The sequence below is a fragment of the Indicator indicator genome, chromosome 7 (assembly GCF_027791375.1).
Source record: "Indicator indicator isolate 239-I01 chromosome 7, UM_Iind_1.1, whole genome shotgun sequence".
NCBI lineage: Eukaryota > Metazoa > Chordata > Aves > Piciformes > Indicatoridae > Indicator > Indicator indicator.
In genome coordinates this window covers 25,575,148-25,593,697 of record NC_072016.1, presented here as the reverse complement: position 1 = coordinate 25,593,697, position 18,550 = coordinate 25,575,148, and the positions used below count along the sequence as shown (strand labels likewise).

The 18,550-nt window shown below is 47.2% G+C and overlaps 1 protein-coding gene across 1 annotated transcript; it reads right to left on the bottom strand.

The window, feature by feature from the left end:
* Positions 1-4,549: 4,549 nt before the first annotated feature.
* Positions 4,550-6,142, bottom strand: SLC18A3 (solute carrier family 18 member A3). Its single transcript, XM_054382648.1, has one exon. The coding sequence runs from the start codon at positions 6,140-6,142 to the stop codon at positions 4,550-4,552; it is 1,593 nt and encodes a 530-aa protein (XP_054238623.1).
* Positions 6,143-18,550: the final 12,408 nt, after the last annotated feature.

Below are 18,550 nucleotides of genomic sequence, written 5' to 3'. Positions count from 1 at the left end.
GATGCTGTCATATTCACCTTGAAGTTGTAGAAGCTGTGAAAAGGAGCTTGATGGAGATGTGCCTTTGCTATATGCAGGCTAGAAGTTCCCAGGATGACAGTGCTTTGGGGCATAGGTCTGGAGAACCCCTGAGCCTGCCTAGACTGGTGGATCGTCTGTGAGAGGACTGGGAGGGGTGGCATTCACCATATTTGAGCTGTTTTTCACAGCATTATTTCCAAATAGCATATGCCTATCCAGGCAAATGGCTTTACCTACCAAAAGTCATCTCTGACAAAGCAAGTATTTCCACTTACACCTCTCTGATACTGTGCTTGTCCTGGTTTCCACTTCTAAAGATCTCTTACTCCTTTTCTACACAAAAATAAGCTACTGTGATATGATGTATGTATTTCTTCCAATATAATAATGCCCACGTTGAGCAGTTGTCTGTCAATTAAAGCAGAGTAACTTCTTTGTGTTCAATCAGGACTTGATGGACAGTGGGATTTTTTTGTTAACTATTTTGCACTCTGTATGCAAAATATAAAAGAAAGGAAAGTCAACACATGTTGTCTGAAACCCTTGGTACTATAATTTCAGGACATTTTAATTATTTCTACAACAACTTTTAAGAGCAATTTGGATAAAATCCTGGAGTATGAAAGTGAGATTAAGAGTTTTGCATTATTTCTCTTCTAAGGAACCAGCTTGATTTATTCCATATTTGCAGCTTCAGCATGGCTCTGCCAATTTATATGTGGTCACTGACACCTTGTGTCGGTCCTGTCCTCTCCCTGTCCTGAGCTGGCTGCCAGTGGGGCCATGTGCTGTGAAGTAGGTTGTATAAGATCGAGAGATATCCCTGGGGCCCTGCAATGAGCCACACAACAAACTCATGTTGATCTGTCATCTGCTCATGATTTCAACCCAGGTGAGAGATTATTTCCCTTATGGAAAGGCCACATTAACCCGCTGTGTTGCCCTTCTCCCTCTTGTGCGCTGCACAGGTCTCATCACTTAGCCCATGTGCTCTATCCTTAGCAACATGAGTTCAAGGCATTTCAAATAATGGACATTCCTGTAACTCTTGGAAGACTGGCTTGCCAATAAACTGGCTTCAGCTTCTCACTTGCATTCAGATAGAGAGCAGCCATTTTGTATTCATAGCCCCTAAAACTGTATTCTCCTAATGGAAAAATCCTGATGGTATTCTTTTCACTGTGACTTTTGTTCTTTCTTTTCTCTTTTGCAAACTGCATTATGGAGTTACACTGATTGCAAGTCTACATTGGCTCTGGATGTGTGGGAAATGCTATTAATAACAGACTCATGGATCTGTAAAATTTGTGTGATAAAGAGTTTGGGGGTGAGAGCCTGAAGAGTATATTTTTCTGTCATGAGGCTTTGTGTGTGGTTCAAGTACTGTCAGCTTAGCATCACGCTCAATTCTGTATTTGCTTAATAAAGGACAAGGAACCTGACACAAGAGAAAATGACTTCAAAGTTGCTCACTGGAATAGCTGTGAGGTTCATTGTTAAAGTTATTAGAAAGAGATATTAATCCTAGCTGTTTTTATTTACAGATGGCTTAACTGGAGGACTAGCCAAAGTGGCTTAGCAGGGTGGCTGTAAGTCACAGCAGGCTGGGAGCCGAGTGGTCTTCCACACAGCTCAAAGCAGCGGTTCAAATTCATAACAAAAGGTACTGATCTCTCTGTGAGCAGATAGCACAGAGGGACTGAAATAAGCCCTTGTGCTTATACTCAAGTTATCCACACACTGTGGACTTGGGAGATGGCTTGCAGTATATGATACTGTTGAGACATTACACACTGCTCCTAGCTATTCATCCTTACTCTCAGTGTTACAGAAAGATAAGCTTAAAGTTCTTGGGAAGCTGTGCTTAAAGTTAAATGGAATGTGTGCGTTATCAGGAATGCGTGTGCTGGGTGCGCGCTGCTGCGACCGTTGGAATGACAAGAGGAGTCAGGAGATACCCTGTCACCTGCCGTGAGCTTCCCGAGTGCTGCAGCAGTGGCCGGGCTAGTCGGAGAGAGCTCATGCTCTGCCGAAGGCTGCTAGCGCGCCCCAAGACCTTCCCACCCATCAGCCCGGGAAGCCCCTTCCCTCAGGACCTCCCCTTGCAGCGGCACCCGCGGACGGTGGCAAGGCGACGGCGCCGTGGGTGCCGTCGGCGCCGCGGAGTTTGGTGAGGGCAAGCCCTTTCGCCTCCGCTCCGCGGGACCCGCCACCCCTCACTCCCAGGCCCTCGCTTTTCCCAACGCGACACTTGCAGCCGCGTCGTCGGGGCGGTCGGAGGTGCGGGGCACGCAGCCCGTCTGCCCGTACCTGCTCCCCGAGGCGTTCCGGAGCTGCTCCCGGGAGGGCTCCGTGAGTCGCGGCGGCTCTGTCCAAGGTACCGCAGCCTTCTCCGCGACCAGGTCTCCTCTGGGCGGGGGCGCGTGGAGCGCAGCTCGTCCCCGCCGCCTGGCTCCTCCCCACCCCACGGCCCCGCACCGCCCGGCCCGGCCCTGCCCGCCCCTCTCGCTGCGCGCAACAGGCGCTGCCTCCGCGTCCCCGCCCGGGTCCTGCCGTTCTTGTTCTGTCCCTGCTGCAGGTTATGGCTAGCGGTGGCGCCGTCGGCAGCTCGCCCCGTGCTGGCTGTGTTCCGGGAGCGAGGGCGATATGAACCAGGCAGAGGCGAGGGCGAGTTCGCCCTGGCCCTTACCGTCGGCGGGTTAGCCAAGAGGTTTCCTGGTGGCGGCGAGGGAAGCCCCCGAGCGGTGCAGCACTCGGTGACCCACGGGGCTCCGGCGTCGAGCAGCGTCGCTGTGGGGCACCTGCGGCTCTTGAAAGCTCCGTGGCCGAACAGCACGGGTGGCGCTGCCAAGCGGGCTGCCAGCATCACGCCCGGGAGGGGCAGCAGCGGTCCTGGCAGGGCCCCGCGCTCTACAGGAGCTGCCCCGAGGTCGGCGGCAGCAGTGGGTCATGCCGAAGCGGGAGCAGGGATGACCCCGGGGCGGTGGGCCAGAGGAGCGCCACTGCAGCCGCTTACCGCAAAGCGATGCGGGGCTTGTCTCCCGCAGCCGTGGCCGTTGCTCCTTAGCCAAACCCGCCGTGACAAAGCACCGTCGTGGTATTCTCGGGAGTTCTGCGCTGCGTGGGCAGCTACCCGACCGCTGGGGCAGGAGCTGCAGAGGGGCGGGAGAGGGGCTGCATGTCTTGGCATCCCGGCGGACCTCGCCAGAGGTTTCGCTGCGTCTCCCCCACCGCGACCATCTCCCCAGGCACTGGGGGAGCCCTTTCACAGGGGCTATAGCCGTTGATGGAATTTTTTTATCCTCTTGAGATTACAAAAAATTAATTTTGTTTCCTAATAATCTAGAGATTTAAATAAACGATTTTATTGTATATAAAGAAAAATTTACGGGGCAAAATATGCATTCTGGTTCTATTATGGCTGCGTAGAAGGTTTCAACTTTTTGCAAAGGTTTGAATAAACACTTCACCTACCTTTTGTTTTTCTTAATCCCTGTCGGCTACATTGCAGTGGGTACGTTGCAATTGCAGCAGCATTCAGCACCAAGAAAAGTGTTTTCTAGTGTAGGATTTCAAACTGCTGCTAATGTAATTTTTGGAATATTCGAAAATGATGATTGTGAGAATTAAGATTAAACTCGCAGGAGAATACATGGAGCTTTTTCAAAGCAATCGATAGTGCGTTTGCAGTGCGATTTTGTTTGCTCAGAGCCATTAACATATGTTTTGAAGAACGAACGAGAGCATTTTGTACCGGGGTTTTCTCCTGGCCAATTTTGGTAACCGATGAGGTTTGTGTTAAGAAGAATTGTTAACGTAGGGGTTACACTGAGCACAACCTGCTCCCTTCCTCAGGCAGCCCTCAACGACAAAACAAAGACAATCAATCAACTTCAGATCCGTTTATTCTGTTCTTATTATTCTTGTAGTTTGGACTTCAACATAATACAGCATATTGCACTCACCAGAGAGCAGCACAAGAGAGAAACAAAAAATACCATACTTCGGTTTATTCCAGAGGAAGAATAAGATGTTGTGATAGTCATCTCAGTTCTGAAAATCTATATGTACACAAATTTTACGAAGTCCCTGAATATACCATTCAAAACTTTTTACACACTTTTTTGCTTTTCTTATTTTTTTTTTTACAGATATACAGTATGTCACACACAGTTTCAGCTTGAAAAATTTTGCACAATTCTACCCCAACTACAAGGCTGTTGGGGCTTTTGGTTTATTGGTGGTATTGGGGTTTCTTTTGGAAGAATCCCCTTGATTTATGATAATGATTCTTCAGACAATTGTATTCAGGATTGTCCTCCCATTGCCCACCCCCTCCACGCTGCCAGAACACTGAAGGAAATAATGACTAAAAATAAGTCTAGAAGAAAGCCATTACATCATGACAAAGGTTAAATTGTATATATTGCATGTTGGTACAGAAATATAATGCAATAATGCTTTCATTTCCTCTTCTCTCTCCCACATGCCCCCTTCTTGATGCTGGAGCTGGGCTGTGTGGGTGAACTTAACTGTACTCATAATCTGATGAGTCCTCCTCAGATGCCCCTGTCAGGTCTCTACGGTAAGAGTCCATGCCGTTTTCTTCTCTCTCTCCTGCTGGCTGGAGGCTTTTGCTCATGCCTTTGCGCTCCTCCATTTTGATGGTGTCATATAGTCCCTTAGGTCCTTCTTCAAGGAGGATGTTCCTCTCTGAGTGAGAAGGTTTCATTTGGCAGACATTTTTGAGTAAGAGGAGGACAGGGGCATAAAGCACATTTGCCAGCCCCATGCCCAGGTTGAGCTGTGCAAAGCCCATGGTATGCACAATCTGGCCAGCCACGATGGGCCCCAGGGCATATGCCACACAGTAGGAGATGTCTGCGATGGCATAAACGCTGCCATAGACAGAGACATGGCGGACATCCACCAAGAAGGCTAGGGTGGGCAGCAGGGCTGTGTCCACAAGCGCGATGCCAAAGCAGATGCCACAGAGGGGAACAATAACCTGCCCGAAATTCCTGCAGGCTGGCACCAGGCAGGAGCTGGCACCAATGATGGCCATGCCCAAGGCCCCATAAAACCACTGGAGGTGAGGGTATGCGGCAGCCAGCCGGACAGTGACGTAGACACCCAGCACGTGGGGAAAGAAGGCAGGTAGCCAGGTGAGGCCCACCTCCCACTCGCTGGCCCCCATGGACTCCTTCATCCAGTTGGCGATGGTGGGCTCCAGGAAAGCCAGGGGGATATTGCAGGTGGCCAAGGCCCCGGCCACCACAGCGATGTAGGGGTCCACCATGAGACGGTGGATGGGGGTGCCAACGGGCATGTTTGCCCGCGCCCCAGAGGCCCAGGGCGGTGCTAGGGCCAGCAGCATCACACCGTCGAGGAGGCAGACGCAGGCCAGCACCAGGAAGGGCACCCGCTGGCCAGCGAACTCATAGAGTACGCCGCCGAAGGGTGGGGCTGCGAGGCTGCCGAAGGAGATGCAGGCCAGCGCCGTACCCAGGGCACGGCTCCGCGCCGGCTCCTCGGCGTAGCGGTCGGCGATGAGCGCGATGCCCGCGGTGTCGGCGAAGGCTGAGCCCAGCCCCTGCAGGCTGCGCGCCGCGAACAGCGTCGCATAGTTCTGGGCGAAGGCGAAGGTGGTGGTGGAAAGGAACATGACGGCCAGCCCGGCCAGCAGCGGCGCCTCGTAGCCCACGCGGTCGATGAGGGTGCCGCTGAGCGGGTTCACCAGCAGCTGCAGCATGGCCTTGGAGGCGAAGAGCACCCCGATCTGCACGTCCTCGTTGCCCCCTGTGGACACCGGGTACCGCGCCGGCAGGAGGCTCCGGTTGCCGCCGCCGCTGCCGCTCTCGTTGCCCCCCGCGGGCGCGGACGGGCCGGTAGCATGCCCCCCGCCGCGCATGGCCGCGATGTAGTCGGGTATGATGGGCACGATGACCATGTAGAGCATGTTGTCCAGCAGCAGCGCCACGCACACCACCAGCAACAGCAGCCGCCGCTGCCGCTGTGCGTCCCCCATGGCGGTGCCCAGCCGCCGCCGCCGGTCGCCCACCGCCTCTGCGAGCCGCGCCACGGCGGCCCTCGCCCGGTCCGCGCCCCCCGCCTCCGACATTGCCCTCAGCGCTGCCGCCGCCCCGCCGCCGCCCGCATGGGGCACGGCGGGGGCGGCCCCGCCGTCTTCGTCGCCCGAACCGCCGCCGCTCACCTCCCGGCGCCCTCCGCCAGCCCGCGCCGCCGCTGCGAGGCGGCTCCGAGGGGCCGGCCTTCCATCACCACACTAATAAGCACAGCGCACGGAAACCCCACCCGCCACCGCGACCGCGCCGGCCCCGCGTCCACCCCCCCGGCCCGGCCCCGCCGCACGCCCGCCCTCCGCGCCCCGCCCGCTGTACCGCGGCGGCGATGCCAGCCCTGGCTGGCTGAAAGTTAACGGCCCTGTATGTTGGAAATGCCACCGGTCCCTGTCCTCCCTGGGGGTGTCTCTGGCGGGGGAGGTGACACTTGCCCCACCCCTGAGGCGGAGTCCTGACCACTGCTCTTGCCTCCCCGACGGAGCGGCTACCCGGGGATCTGCAGGCGGCACTGGAAGCAGTCCCTACTTCCCCAGCAGCCCCCCGGAGCCCTTGTCCCATAGTTCTCTTTGGGCCTGGGTGGCATGGGGCCAGATGTCAGAGTCTGATGTGCGCCTGCCGGTGCTGCGGGCAGCGGTCTTCTGTCCTTGCGTCCCTGCGCCGCGGCTGCCGGGAACCCTACTCGCCTACCGGGGGTCTGCGATGCCGCAAAGGCGTCCTCTGCCCGTGCGCCGGGGCCGTGAGGATCCACCGTCCCCGCCCCGGACACCCTGTGCTTGCACAGCACAGCCCGTTGAACGGCTATCGCCGTTCAACCTCAGTGCTATTCGCCAGGGCTGGCCGCCAACACCTGGAGCAGCACCGCCGCCTGGAAGGCCCCCTCGACGGCGTGGTTGAGCCAGAGGAGGGCGCGGGGGACCTTACCGGGAACGGAGCTCAACAGGGTCGGGCTGAGCCCTGTCCCTCCTTAGGGGGTGTGTGCCCCACCGGCGACAGCGTCTTCCTCTAAGAGACCGCTGAAGCTGTATTGGGAAGCAGCAGTCACCCTTTTCCTGCCTGCATGTCTAACCCTCAGAGAAATACCAGGGAAATAATCTCTAAGAGCAGTGGTAGGTATGACACGCTTCCTGCATTTTGCCGGGCCAGTGCTGCTGCTAGAAGCCCTGGGGAGGAAGGGGCCTCACTCGGTGCAGAAGCATAGCTATTAGGAAGATACTCCTGTCATAAAGCAAAGGGTCGATTTTGTTACTCCTGTAGCAGCAACGACATGTAGGCAGATCCAAGGAGGATCTCTGCAAAAGGCTGTACGGATCTCTCAGCCGAGCGGTTCCTGAGTAGATGTGGAGTTTGAGCACCTTCATTTGCTTGCGTAGCTGGGCTTCCACGGCTGAAAGGGAGATGATTTATCTGTCAGTTGCTGTGTCTTGCTCTGTTGCAAAAAAGCCATCTAGATAGATGTAGCACAGAGATCCGATTTTGCTTACACCAAAGTGGAGTCTTAAATGCTTAAAATAACAATACCCCTAAACATCCATATTGTCATTATTTGTAATTCATTTGCTACCCTCTACCCCAGCTGTAAAACTGCAGAAGTATGCATTGACATGAAGGACAAAGCTCTCAACCTGGGACTCTAAATAAGCTAACAAAAGCTTTAGAAGATCATTTCAGAATATAGAAGGAATGTGTCTGAGATAACACAAGAGTCTTATTGGAAAGTTAGTGAGCTGAAGGCCAGGGCTGCTGCATTTGTCTGTGTGGTCCAGGCTGTCACCTCCAAAATGGATTTAGTTGGGGAAAAAAAAATTCCTGATGTTGCAAAGCCCATCCTCCTCAGATTCCTCAAACAGATCCTGGGGGAGCAGCCCAAGAATATGTTTCTCCAAGGCACTGAGGGCACAGAAGGAGCAGCTCCCAGGATAATAAAGAAACTGCTGAAGGATGCACTTCCTATTTGGGATGGATATCACGTTTGCAGTAAGCAGTAATGGGTTGGGGGCAGATATGACTTTGGATCATTGCTGTGCTGCAGTCAGGAGTATTGGAATCTTGGCTTTTGCTTGATGAGGCACTTTATTTGATTAAAGTTTCCCTTTTAATCAGAGATATGGTCATTTCCCGTCTCTAAAATGGAATCTGGCTCTGGGGGTCATGTCTGGATAATAAAGGGACAGTTTCTCTTGTCTCAGGGGAGCTAATATCAAATTTATTACCATCAAGGGAAAGCAGAATTAAACTTGTAAAATGTTGCATAATAAATTTAGCCTTCTTAGTAAATCAAATCAGTGGATACCTTTATCTGCAGAGATGCGTCATCCCTACATGAGCTTCTTTGACTAGACAGAACTAATGGGGAGAAAATGTACCTTCATGTGTGGTCAAAGCCGACGGACCCACAGTAAATTAAAGTAGAAAAAAAGTCTCTGTGGGGCTTGGCTTAGAAAGTCATCATTATATTTGGAAGGGACTTCAGGGTGAGATGAGACCACTTCTAAAATGTCATACTTTTATCCTAAAGCCCAGAAGATGTGACACACCTGGTTTAAAAGAAGGAATGCGGAGGAGGCAGTGTACTTCATTTGTCCTCCAGTGCAGATTACGTGGTTTTGGAAAGCCACTGTTAATGTCAAGGAGTTGGAAAAGATTTTAGGACTATAGAAACCAGAGTTGACTGCACCAGAACTTCTTGCCACTTTATTGTTCTAGAGACTGTAGATGAACAAAAATAATGACCGTTTTGACATAGAGAGGGATTTATTCAAGTCCAGTACAAGCCCAGGAAGGGAAATTACATTTAGGATCTTCAAAATTTCAGAAACAACAGAAAATATATAACACATACATAATTATATAAACCTACACATCTGGTAATGGTATCAGCTCAAGCTGAATGTGGGGGGCCAGTGGGGTTTAGTATACCCAGTTGGTCACACTGCCAACAAGCACTTCGGTTTAAAAACTAAGGCCTACTTACGTTATGAGTTCTGGAAAAATGAAGAAGGTTTCTCTCCAAATATCAAAATAAATATCTGAATAGTTGAACAGTAAAAGCTGCTTGTGTACAGTCTGCACTTGCTTGTTCTACTACCTACTGAATTGATAGCCCTTGCATTTTGGAATGACAATTGGTTTTGATGCTGTATCAGGGTAGTTTTACAGAGAAAGAAAAAGAGAAGCAAAAAGGACCATGATGCACTCTGCTGTCAGGAATGGACTTCAGTTAACTGTGCCTCCTTAGGAGTCTTTCTACCACAGAAGAAAAACTTTTTGCTGAGAGGAGTCCAAACACTATGAGTCAGAGAGTTAGAGTTCCAAACGTCTGCAAAATACTAATTTTCTTGATAGCCTGAGTACTTAATGTCTGCAATAGGGAGCTTGTCCTCTTAAGGATATGGCAAAAATTCTTTATCACTGCTAAACTAATTATGTGTTTATTTTCCAAATTTAATTTCTGGTTAAAAGACCAGCTAATCTCATCCTTCCAAATAGGAGAGGTTCACCTTCTTTGACAAGTATGTTATAACTTTAGAAGTGTGGTGGAGGAAAAAGAAGGGCATAGCAGAATTAATTTTCAACAACTTAATTTCAAAAGTGGTTTTGTGCACAAAATGTCTGGGGTGTCTAGCAGACACCAATAAATTTTAGCCATGAGTGGAATTATTGAGACAATATTGGGTGTTTTTCCTTAGTCATTTGCATATTCCTGTGCGGCAGTGGCAGTTGAGATTCCTATCTTTCCTTGGTGGGAATTAAAATCTTTGTTCCCAAGGCAAGCAGACACAAGTGTGCAGGCAGAGGCACACAAAGGCACACACGGGATCTTCAGAGAGTAGAGGAAAGAGAGCGGGCTGGCAAATTCTGTGTCTGGTGGCTGGGCAGGGGAATGTCAAGCAGGGCTCAATGCCCCTGTTCTTCCTACTGGGCAGGTCTGGTTGGTGGTAGTGACTAGACAAACTTTAGCCCCTCCTCCCAACAGGGCTTTTGGCATTAGTGAGAACAGCCACTAGGCATAGCGTTTTGGGGAAACCATGTCTGTTGTAATTCTCTGTCAAAACTTTAGCTTCTCTGTCAAAATGTGTGGTACAGGTGTGATGAGTGATGGAGACTGTACATGAAAGTATGCCCATCCATTTCTGTAAAAGCTAAAGCTGTGTCCAGCAAACAAAACTGCTCTTTGTAAATCGTGGTCATAAATTCTTTTTTTTTTTTTTTAGGAACGGTAAATTATCTCTTATTTTTTAAAATGTTGCACCCATACTTCATCCTGCTTCACTCTTTGTCAATAATGCTTAGAGAGAGACAGAAAAATATATGAGAAAGAGAAGAGAGAAAAGGGTTTGTGTCTAATCTTATGTTAGCTCCAGTAATGGTTGATGTTCTTGTTAGTTGTAACAGACAGTCATTCAGTCAGAGTTAAATGAGGGCTATTAAATTATAGTATGTCTTCCAACTCTAAAGGTACAGAGAATTCTCTATGATAAACTCATGTCTCTACTTCTAAAAGGCTGAGCAAGTGGAATTTCCACTTTCCTCCTTGGAGAATACTTAGCTATTCAAGAAAATTCACAGGTTCATTTTGACATTTCTTTTCCTCTTTTTTTTTTTTCCCCCTTGCTGTTCCTATGTCTATTTGTGTGTCACTTGAAACCACCTTTGTCATCTTCCTTGTCTCTTATTTACATCTTTCAAACAACTCTGTCATTCCTGGACTAGATTATGACAAATGGTGTCTATCTTTGTGATGCAAGAAACAGCTACAAAATCTGGGAAGATCCTGCTCCTCCCAGTCACTGATTCTCTTCCTAGTAATTCATCATCATCTTTGCTCTTTTGAGAAAGACTGACAAAATGTTATCCAACCAATCATAACAATATTGCATTTTTATCACTAAGTTAACCCGGTTTTCAACTTTCCAGTTGTAAAAATACATGATCTATCCTTGCTCCAAAACACTTGAAGTTCATGCAAGCACTGGTTTCTCATCCAATTTTGCAGGGAGCAGAAGCTGAAGAAATATCTTGATCCTACTGCTTCTTAACATGCTTCTCCACTAGCCACTCCTGTCTGCTCACCTTTTGGTGCTTTTTGGGGCTTTTCTGTAGCCCAAATTAAATACCTCGTTAGCTCCTCATTGCCTAACAGCCTCTAAGAAGTATGACAACATTAACTACACCTTTCACATACAAATAGTTCCTGTGGCTTCAAAAGCTCTATCAGATAGGCAATCTGATTTACTGGCAGTTTAAATGTAGGTTTCCATCATGCTGGGCATTCTTGTGCTGGCTACAGAAGAAGGATACTTCAAATGACATGTCAGGTATTTTGGTTAGATAATCTGTAAAGTGATCGACATTGTCCCAAGCAGAACAAGCTGAACTTAAATACGGAGGCAAATATCTGGGCAAAGAATGAGGAACGTGTTTGCAGGATATATTGTATATAACATATCCCAGTGACAGGATACAAATCAGCTTGTATCTTCGTACTATTTAAGTGAAATTTCTCTTCAAGAAAAGTTCTGGAATTTAGCACTTGTATAATATGTCTTTTTACAAAATCACTGCAAAATTATTCTGAGTAAAGAATGAAATAGGCATTAGTGCCAGGAGAAAAGAAACAGAAGGTTGCAGTGGATCCTACTTTTCCAGGAGACTTATGAAAGTCAGAAAGAACTACTTAATTATTCAGAGCCTTAGGTGTTTACTTAAGTGCATACATTATGGACATGTTAGATGTGGCCACGATGGAATTAATACCAGTCCTTCCCCTCTCATTGCATTCTTTTGTTCATAGGAATTATATTCCTATATCTTCCATCCTTTGCTTTAACATTCTGAATGCTTGTGGCATTTCAAAGTATTGGAAACACTTGAGAATGAGGGGACAAAATGTTTCTTTTAGCAGCACAGATAAAATCAGTAGAGACTGAAGTCACCTTGTAGGTACTTGTAGGTGTATAGCATTAGTATCCACACAAATGTAGGAAAGGACATTAAGTGTGCGTCACAGATTGTGTCTCAGGAAAGTGTAAGACTGAGTCATATCCTGATAGGGAGGATGGGCTTAGGCAACAGGTGGGGCCAGTCTTGGGTTGAAATAAGCCAGTGTTGACTTAAAGCTGCTGTTAGAGTGAGGGCCTGGAATAGCTTGTGGGTAGAGACAGAAGAGTGAAGACAGCTATTGCATAGAACTTTTTGTCATTCGGAGTATCTGTTGAGTTCTCTGTTTTCAGTGTTGCTTCAGAGCAGCATATGGTCCATGCGGGCCTTGTCAGCTGGGGATTCTTCTTAAGCAAGGTACAAAGGGCAGTGGCTCCTGCTGGTGCTTTTAGATCTATCAAAGCAGCCTTTGCTATTTTTTAATAGTGATAAAAAATAATCCATACTTAATAATACATTAGAAACTTTTCTTTGGTCTTTTTTTCATGAATCATCTGAAGATACTTTTACAGTTGTTGTACTTATTTTGTTTGAAAAAGTTGTGGTTTGCTCCCAGCATGAAGGTTGTTCTCAAAGAACTTGCTGTAAATCTAAGATAATTGACATTAGAAGTCTGGACTGTGCAGTGCTTGCTAGGGCTTGAGCCTTGCCAAGGCTGTGGGAGGGGTGTTCTGCTCCCTGCTTAGGCTGGAAGGCTGCAAGGCTGCTGTTAGTGGGCTCCAGGCTGCATACAACTGATGGAGAGACATTACTGACTGGAGCTTGGCTGCAGAAAATGTCAGGTGAGTGACAGTGAAAAGGCAGGTGTATTATCGTTTCTTTGCTTTGGAAACATATCCCTTCTTTGGGTGAATGTTTCTTCTCCACAAAGCTTCTGCTACTGCTGTCAATTAGGTCAGTTTTAGGCCTTGTTGTATATGCTTTTCTTGGTTATATCCAAATTAGCTTCTCCTTTGCTGTATTTAAAAGGGAATGGATCAGAGATGGATCTGGAAGTCAGTTCAAGAGACCCTTTCTACAATTTAAAATAAATTCCTTCCCTTCTTGAATCTGAGTAGGCCATAAGTGGAATAAATTTTTTAAGAAGTGATGGTATTTTTCAGCACATCTGATATCTTTGTGTTTAGATATTGTACTGAAAACTCTCTGGAGGATCTGCAGATCTGAGGAGATGAAGTCTATTTGCTAACCAAAGCAGGACCAGCTGTGTAGCAGGAGGAGCACCTGGGAGAATCAGCTGAGAAAGCTCCTGCTCTGAACCCTCTTTTTGGTGGGGAAATGCATGGGATTTGCTGTCAAAATATGATGGGACTGGTGGTGTCCTGGTTGTAATCCCAAAGAGTATCTAGTTATGTAGGTTAGAGTCAGAATCAGAACTTCAGTTTTCTTTAGAAATTTGGCAGTGTGGGTGTGTGTGAGTTTTTTGTTTGCTTGCTTTCTAGAAGCACAAAGCTAGAAAGCAAGTTTTCTTTGATTTTAAGTGAGATAGTGGCACCTGCAGATGAACTTCATTCATACTGAGTGTATCTAATTGATTCAGTTTTGAACACAGCTATAGAATGAAAAATACCTTGGATCTGCCAGATCTCCTAATTTTTCCAAAGACGTTTTTATTGGTACTATTAAGAACTCTGTTTTCCAACTATCTCCATACTACCTGAACATTATGTTGTTTGTGCATTGCATGACCTAAAATGTATGTATGGGAAAGAAAGCTTTCCTATGCAGGCTTCTACACTATGCACATCACTTCCATGAAAGATAAATGCAGGGAACATGCAGCAGTGAGCCAAAGGATCTTGAACATACACTGTGAAGGAAAGTATGTCTTTAACTGGAGACAAATGAGGTTGCATTTGAAGGCAGTCCTTTACCTTCTGACAAATTTTAGGATTTCAGTGGGCTCCAATAATTTCATAATGATGAATTTTTAAAAGAGATTTTCCATTTCCTTGAATGTATATATATATATAAAGAAGTTGGCACTTGAGAATTGAAAGCAGGAGGCAATGACATTTCCTTCTCCACAACACTGGTGGAAGCTACCTATTTTTAGTGTGGTGTAATTCTGCCCTCACTGTGAGGCTGCCTTTAATTTCGAGCAAAAGGCTAGAGCTCCCATATGGGAGACTATTGTCCTGCATCTCTTACAGAGTGTGCATTAACTGGAGAGCAGACATCTGATTTACATTCCTACTGCTGTCATAAATCAATCTGTGTATGCTTAAACAAGTTACATCAGCCTAATGGGAAAAGATGTGGTGAGACAATTAAAAGAATTAACCCAGAGCAGGGGGGTCAATACTGTGGAATGATCTGCTGCTGGAGTGTGACGACCAGGCGCCATGGCAGTTCTGGTAGCTGGTCCCTGCAGGAACAGAGCCTCAATCTCTCTCAAGAGGAGGCTGATGCATTTTCAGAGGATCTGGTGATGGGGCTCTGGGGCTTTCAAATGCTTGAAGGCTGATGAGGTTTAATTATTTTTATTATTAATTTTTATTGCCCCAAGATGGAAAGCAGCTCTGTGTGAATTAGTACACTGGTGTATGTTTGTAAATAAGCCAGCTCATACCTTTTCTGCCAGTGGAATCAGAGCATGAGAAATAGAGCACAATCAATTTTAGTGATTTAATACAGTCTAGGTAAGCTTTTCTTCTTACCCACTGACTCAAGAAGGTTGTCTCACAATGTTTTCTTATGCCTTAGTGAGTTGCCTAAATCAAGCAGTACAAATGGCTACCAGTGGAAAACAGAAGCTCAGACTTATTAAATTTAGATTGCAGTAGTCATTATGGTGAATTTAATTACTGCCCCCCCCAAAAAAAAATCCCACCAAATAAAACAACAACAAAACCAACCCAACAACACCAAAATAAACAGAACAACAACAACAAAAAAACAAACAAAGGGTGGGGAGTTTCTAAAAAAGAAATGGGTTTATTTTCTGTAGCTTCCCACCCCCTCTGGCTTGTGAAAATTCAAATTGACAACATGTGTCTATGAGGCTTCTACGCTTAGAGCATGTATGGCAAGCTCCCGTACAGCGCAAGACAATTATGAAGAGTCCTTGAAAAATGAACCCAAGTCTTCCCCAACCAGTATTCATTACTTGAATCCAGTTCAGCCAAGTGCTGTGTGAGTTAATGAAGGCCCCTGGTCTTCCATTTCCCTTGAGTCTGCTTGAGATTTCTCTGGAAGATTTCTGTGAGGCTACTTACAGCTAGAAAACGCAATCACTGTAATGCACCTGAGGCCAATAGAAATATTCTTTCCTGCCAGTTCAGTATTAAGAAAGTCAAACTGTGTGCTGAAACTCAGTGACTTAAGAGATACGTTTCAGAGAATGACAAGAGAGTCAAGCCATCAAGAGATGGTGCAAATGGACACTTCCAGCATTGTGGTTGTGTACTTGACTCTCTTTTTTGCTTTAGCTGTTATCTTCTTCAGACAGAGAAACGTGTGCTTGCAGGTCACCTTCTCTTCAGCTTATCCCCAAGCAGCAACAGCAAGTGTTACGAATTCATGACATAAGAACCCTTTCTTTGGAGGTGTGGGGGAAACTGCACCATGTATCTCTGAGCATGTGGGGTTGATGATGTGAGTCCACCAGACCACCAAAGCTTAAAGGGTGAGGTTAAAATGCTGTGGGTGTTTCCAAGATTTGCTCTCTGACCCTTTGTTTACTAAGTGTTTCTCATGGGTCCAGGCAACTCAGCTAATGCTGGAACTTGCTTTGCTGTTGCTTCATTACAATGAGGCAAGCAGTTAAGGGTGCAGTATCCTCCATTTCCAGAGGAACTGTGGCAATGTTTGTAAGGAGGAGGGTTGTGAAGTCTCCTTCTCTGGAGACTTTCAAAACCTACCTGGATGCATTCCTGTGTGGACTACCCTAAGTGATCCTGCTCTGGCAGGTGGGTTGGACCTGATGATCTCTCGAGGTCCCTTCCAACCTCTGACATACTGTGAAGGGAGCTGCCTGCTGGTGCTGCTCTGGGAGTTGGGGTGCTCAGAGCGATGTTGGCTTGCTGCAGAGATGCCCTGGTGTTGGGAACATGCATTTTCTACTTATCCCCTTGAGGGAATGAGTCTAGTCCACAGCTTTATTTAGCAGCAGGTAGTTAGGTTCCATTTGAAGCCCCATAAGGATATTCTCCAGATCAGGTGTGGTCTTTGTACCTGGAAAATGGGTGTACTACTGTGTGGTGAGAAAGCAGTGGGTGTTGAAACTTGTACAAAGGCCTTAACTGCAGTGCAGGTACCACTGTGGTTTGCCTTTCTGTAATTACCTAACTTTCCCTGATGGCTGATAAGGAAGATGGCTATCCTTCCTTCTCCCTCATATGCTTGACTTCATTTTTTTATGTGATGTACTTAGATACGTTTTTGGAGGACATGCTGAAGAAGATCTGGAGCAAAGGATGTCTTTTGCTGGCTGAGAAGTCTGGCTGCATGGAAAGTCACAGAAGCAGCATAGGAGACGCAAAACGAATTCTGGCCCTATGTCTCTGCTTCCTGTTTTCTGTTTTGAAGCATCCTGGCAGTAAGGTAACATGCAAGGCAAGAATTGTAGCTGTTTTTCCACTGTTGGTTACATATATAATGGATTCCAACTGGGAAACCCTACCAGGACAGTACAGGGGTAAGGGTTAGTGCAAACCCAGCTCTGACCCTCCCCTAGCAGCTATCTAGATGCATCTTCTAGCAAAATGCCTTCAGCAAAGATCTATAATCATCGAACTTTTGACCCCAGTCTCTGAAGTAATGCCAAGTATGTTTAGCACACATACAAATGAAGTGGAAATCATTATTGGCTTGCTCATGACCTACTGAAAAATGGTTCCCCTCTGGGAGCTCTGTTTGCATTTCCTTCGGTCTCTCTGAGCACTCAATCTTTCAGCAGTTTCATGTGCTACAAACTGAGCATCACTGTGCTTTTGGTCAGAGCTCTCTGCCACTGCCTGTTCACTACAAACCTTTCCCTGCTCTACATTTTCTCTGGTAGCAACAATAGGGCTCATACATAAACAATTCCTACCACCATATTTATACTTTGGGTACAGGTGTGGCTTTTGACCAGTTTTCACTCACGTCATGCTGAGAGCTGGTTTGAGTGTCTTCTCTCTCCTCCCACCACCAAGTTCCAGACAAAGGAAATGTAGATTTGTGGCCTGTCAGTAGGCTGTGCTGATTCATGTGACTGGCAAACCAAATGGCAAGGCTTCTTCCAATCCTGAATTTTATTTCTCTGCTTTTCCTCTCCACGTACTTACTCATTTTACTCATCTTGTCTGGGCTGCTACGTGAGTGAAACTGATCTCTTCTTTAAATATTTGCTGCTGGAGCTCTTTCCTTCTCTTCAAAACAAAGAAAACTCCAAACACTCAGAAACCTCTGTCTGCTCTGCTCTTTGCTGCAGTCTCCTTGGAATTCTTGCCGTTGCACCATGGGATGGCATGGAGCCAGGCAAGCTGTGCTTGTGACTGTCTCCATTGCTGCTCATACACCCTGCCATTCACTTTCCATACAGTGCAGGAGTGAATGTTGCTCTGTTACAGCAGGTTTTCTAGGGTATTTCCAGCATGCCTTTAACCTCTTCTTTTTATGTATGCTTTGCAGGACAGCTGTCATGCATCCATGACTGACAGCTGGTGGTGCAGCCGGAGCAGTGCCTGCCCTAAGGTGCCACACTGTTCAGAAGTGCGTATCAGCCCTGGGACCAAGGGGAGCAGTGCAGATCTGGAGCAGCGCAGGAGGGAATCGAGCCTCTCGTTCAAGTGGCCCACATGAAGGAAACTTTGAGGGCTCTGAGGCTCTCTTTGGTGTCAGTGTACAGGTGTGTATGTGTGCATTTTCCTTCCTGAAACTTCAGCCATCTGAGAGATGCTTTTGATATGAGCCTTTCCATTGTACCTCAGTAGTGCTCCAGACTGTGAACAAGGTACTGAGACAACTTCTCTCTCAGTAAATCCTGGGAAATCAATCAAACACATCCCTGAAGTTACCCAGAAAATGGTAGGAGAGGCAAGATTACAGCATGGCTCTCAGACTTACTTGAAACCACGAGGATGTAGCCAAACCCTCAATTTTCATAGTGTGACTTTTTCATTAGAGATGATGAGAGTAAGTGGTAAGGATAAAGGGAACCTATTCCTCTGAATCTCCCCAAAGTTTTTGAGGTTCTACTCCACTGCTGATAGGAGAGAACCTCCTGTTGTACACACTAAGGGGTGTGAGGTCATTCTGAATCCTGAGTTTTGCAGTCTTTCAGAAAAAACAGGGTGGATATGCCAGAAACTGGTTGCATGAGGGAAGCAGACAGGAAGGAAGAAATAAAGCGTTTTTATTGCCGGTATAGCATGAGTTAGTTATTGGCTACATTGCTATTACACAGAATCTACCAAAGTGGTAGCTTAAACGACGGATTTGTAGCTGCTGTGAAGTGCCACGACTCTTTTCTTACTAGGCTTTGGCAGGCAGCAGTTGAGGACACTTGGAGCAGATTTGCGGCA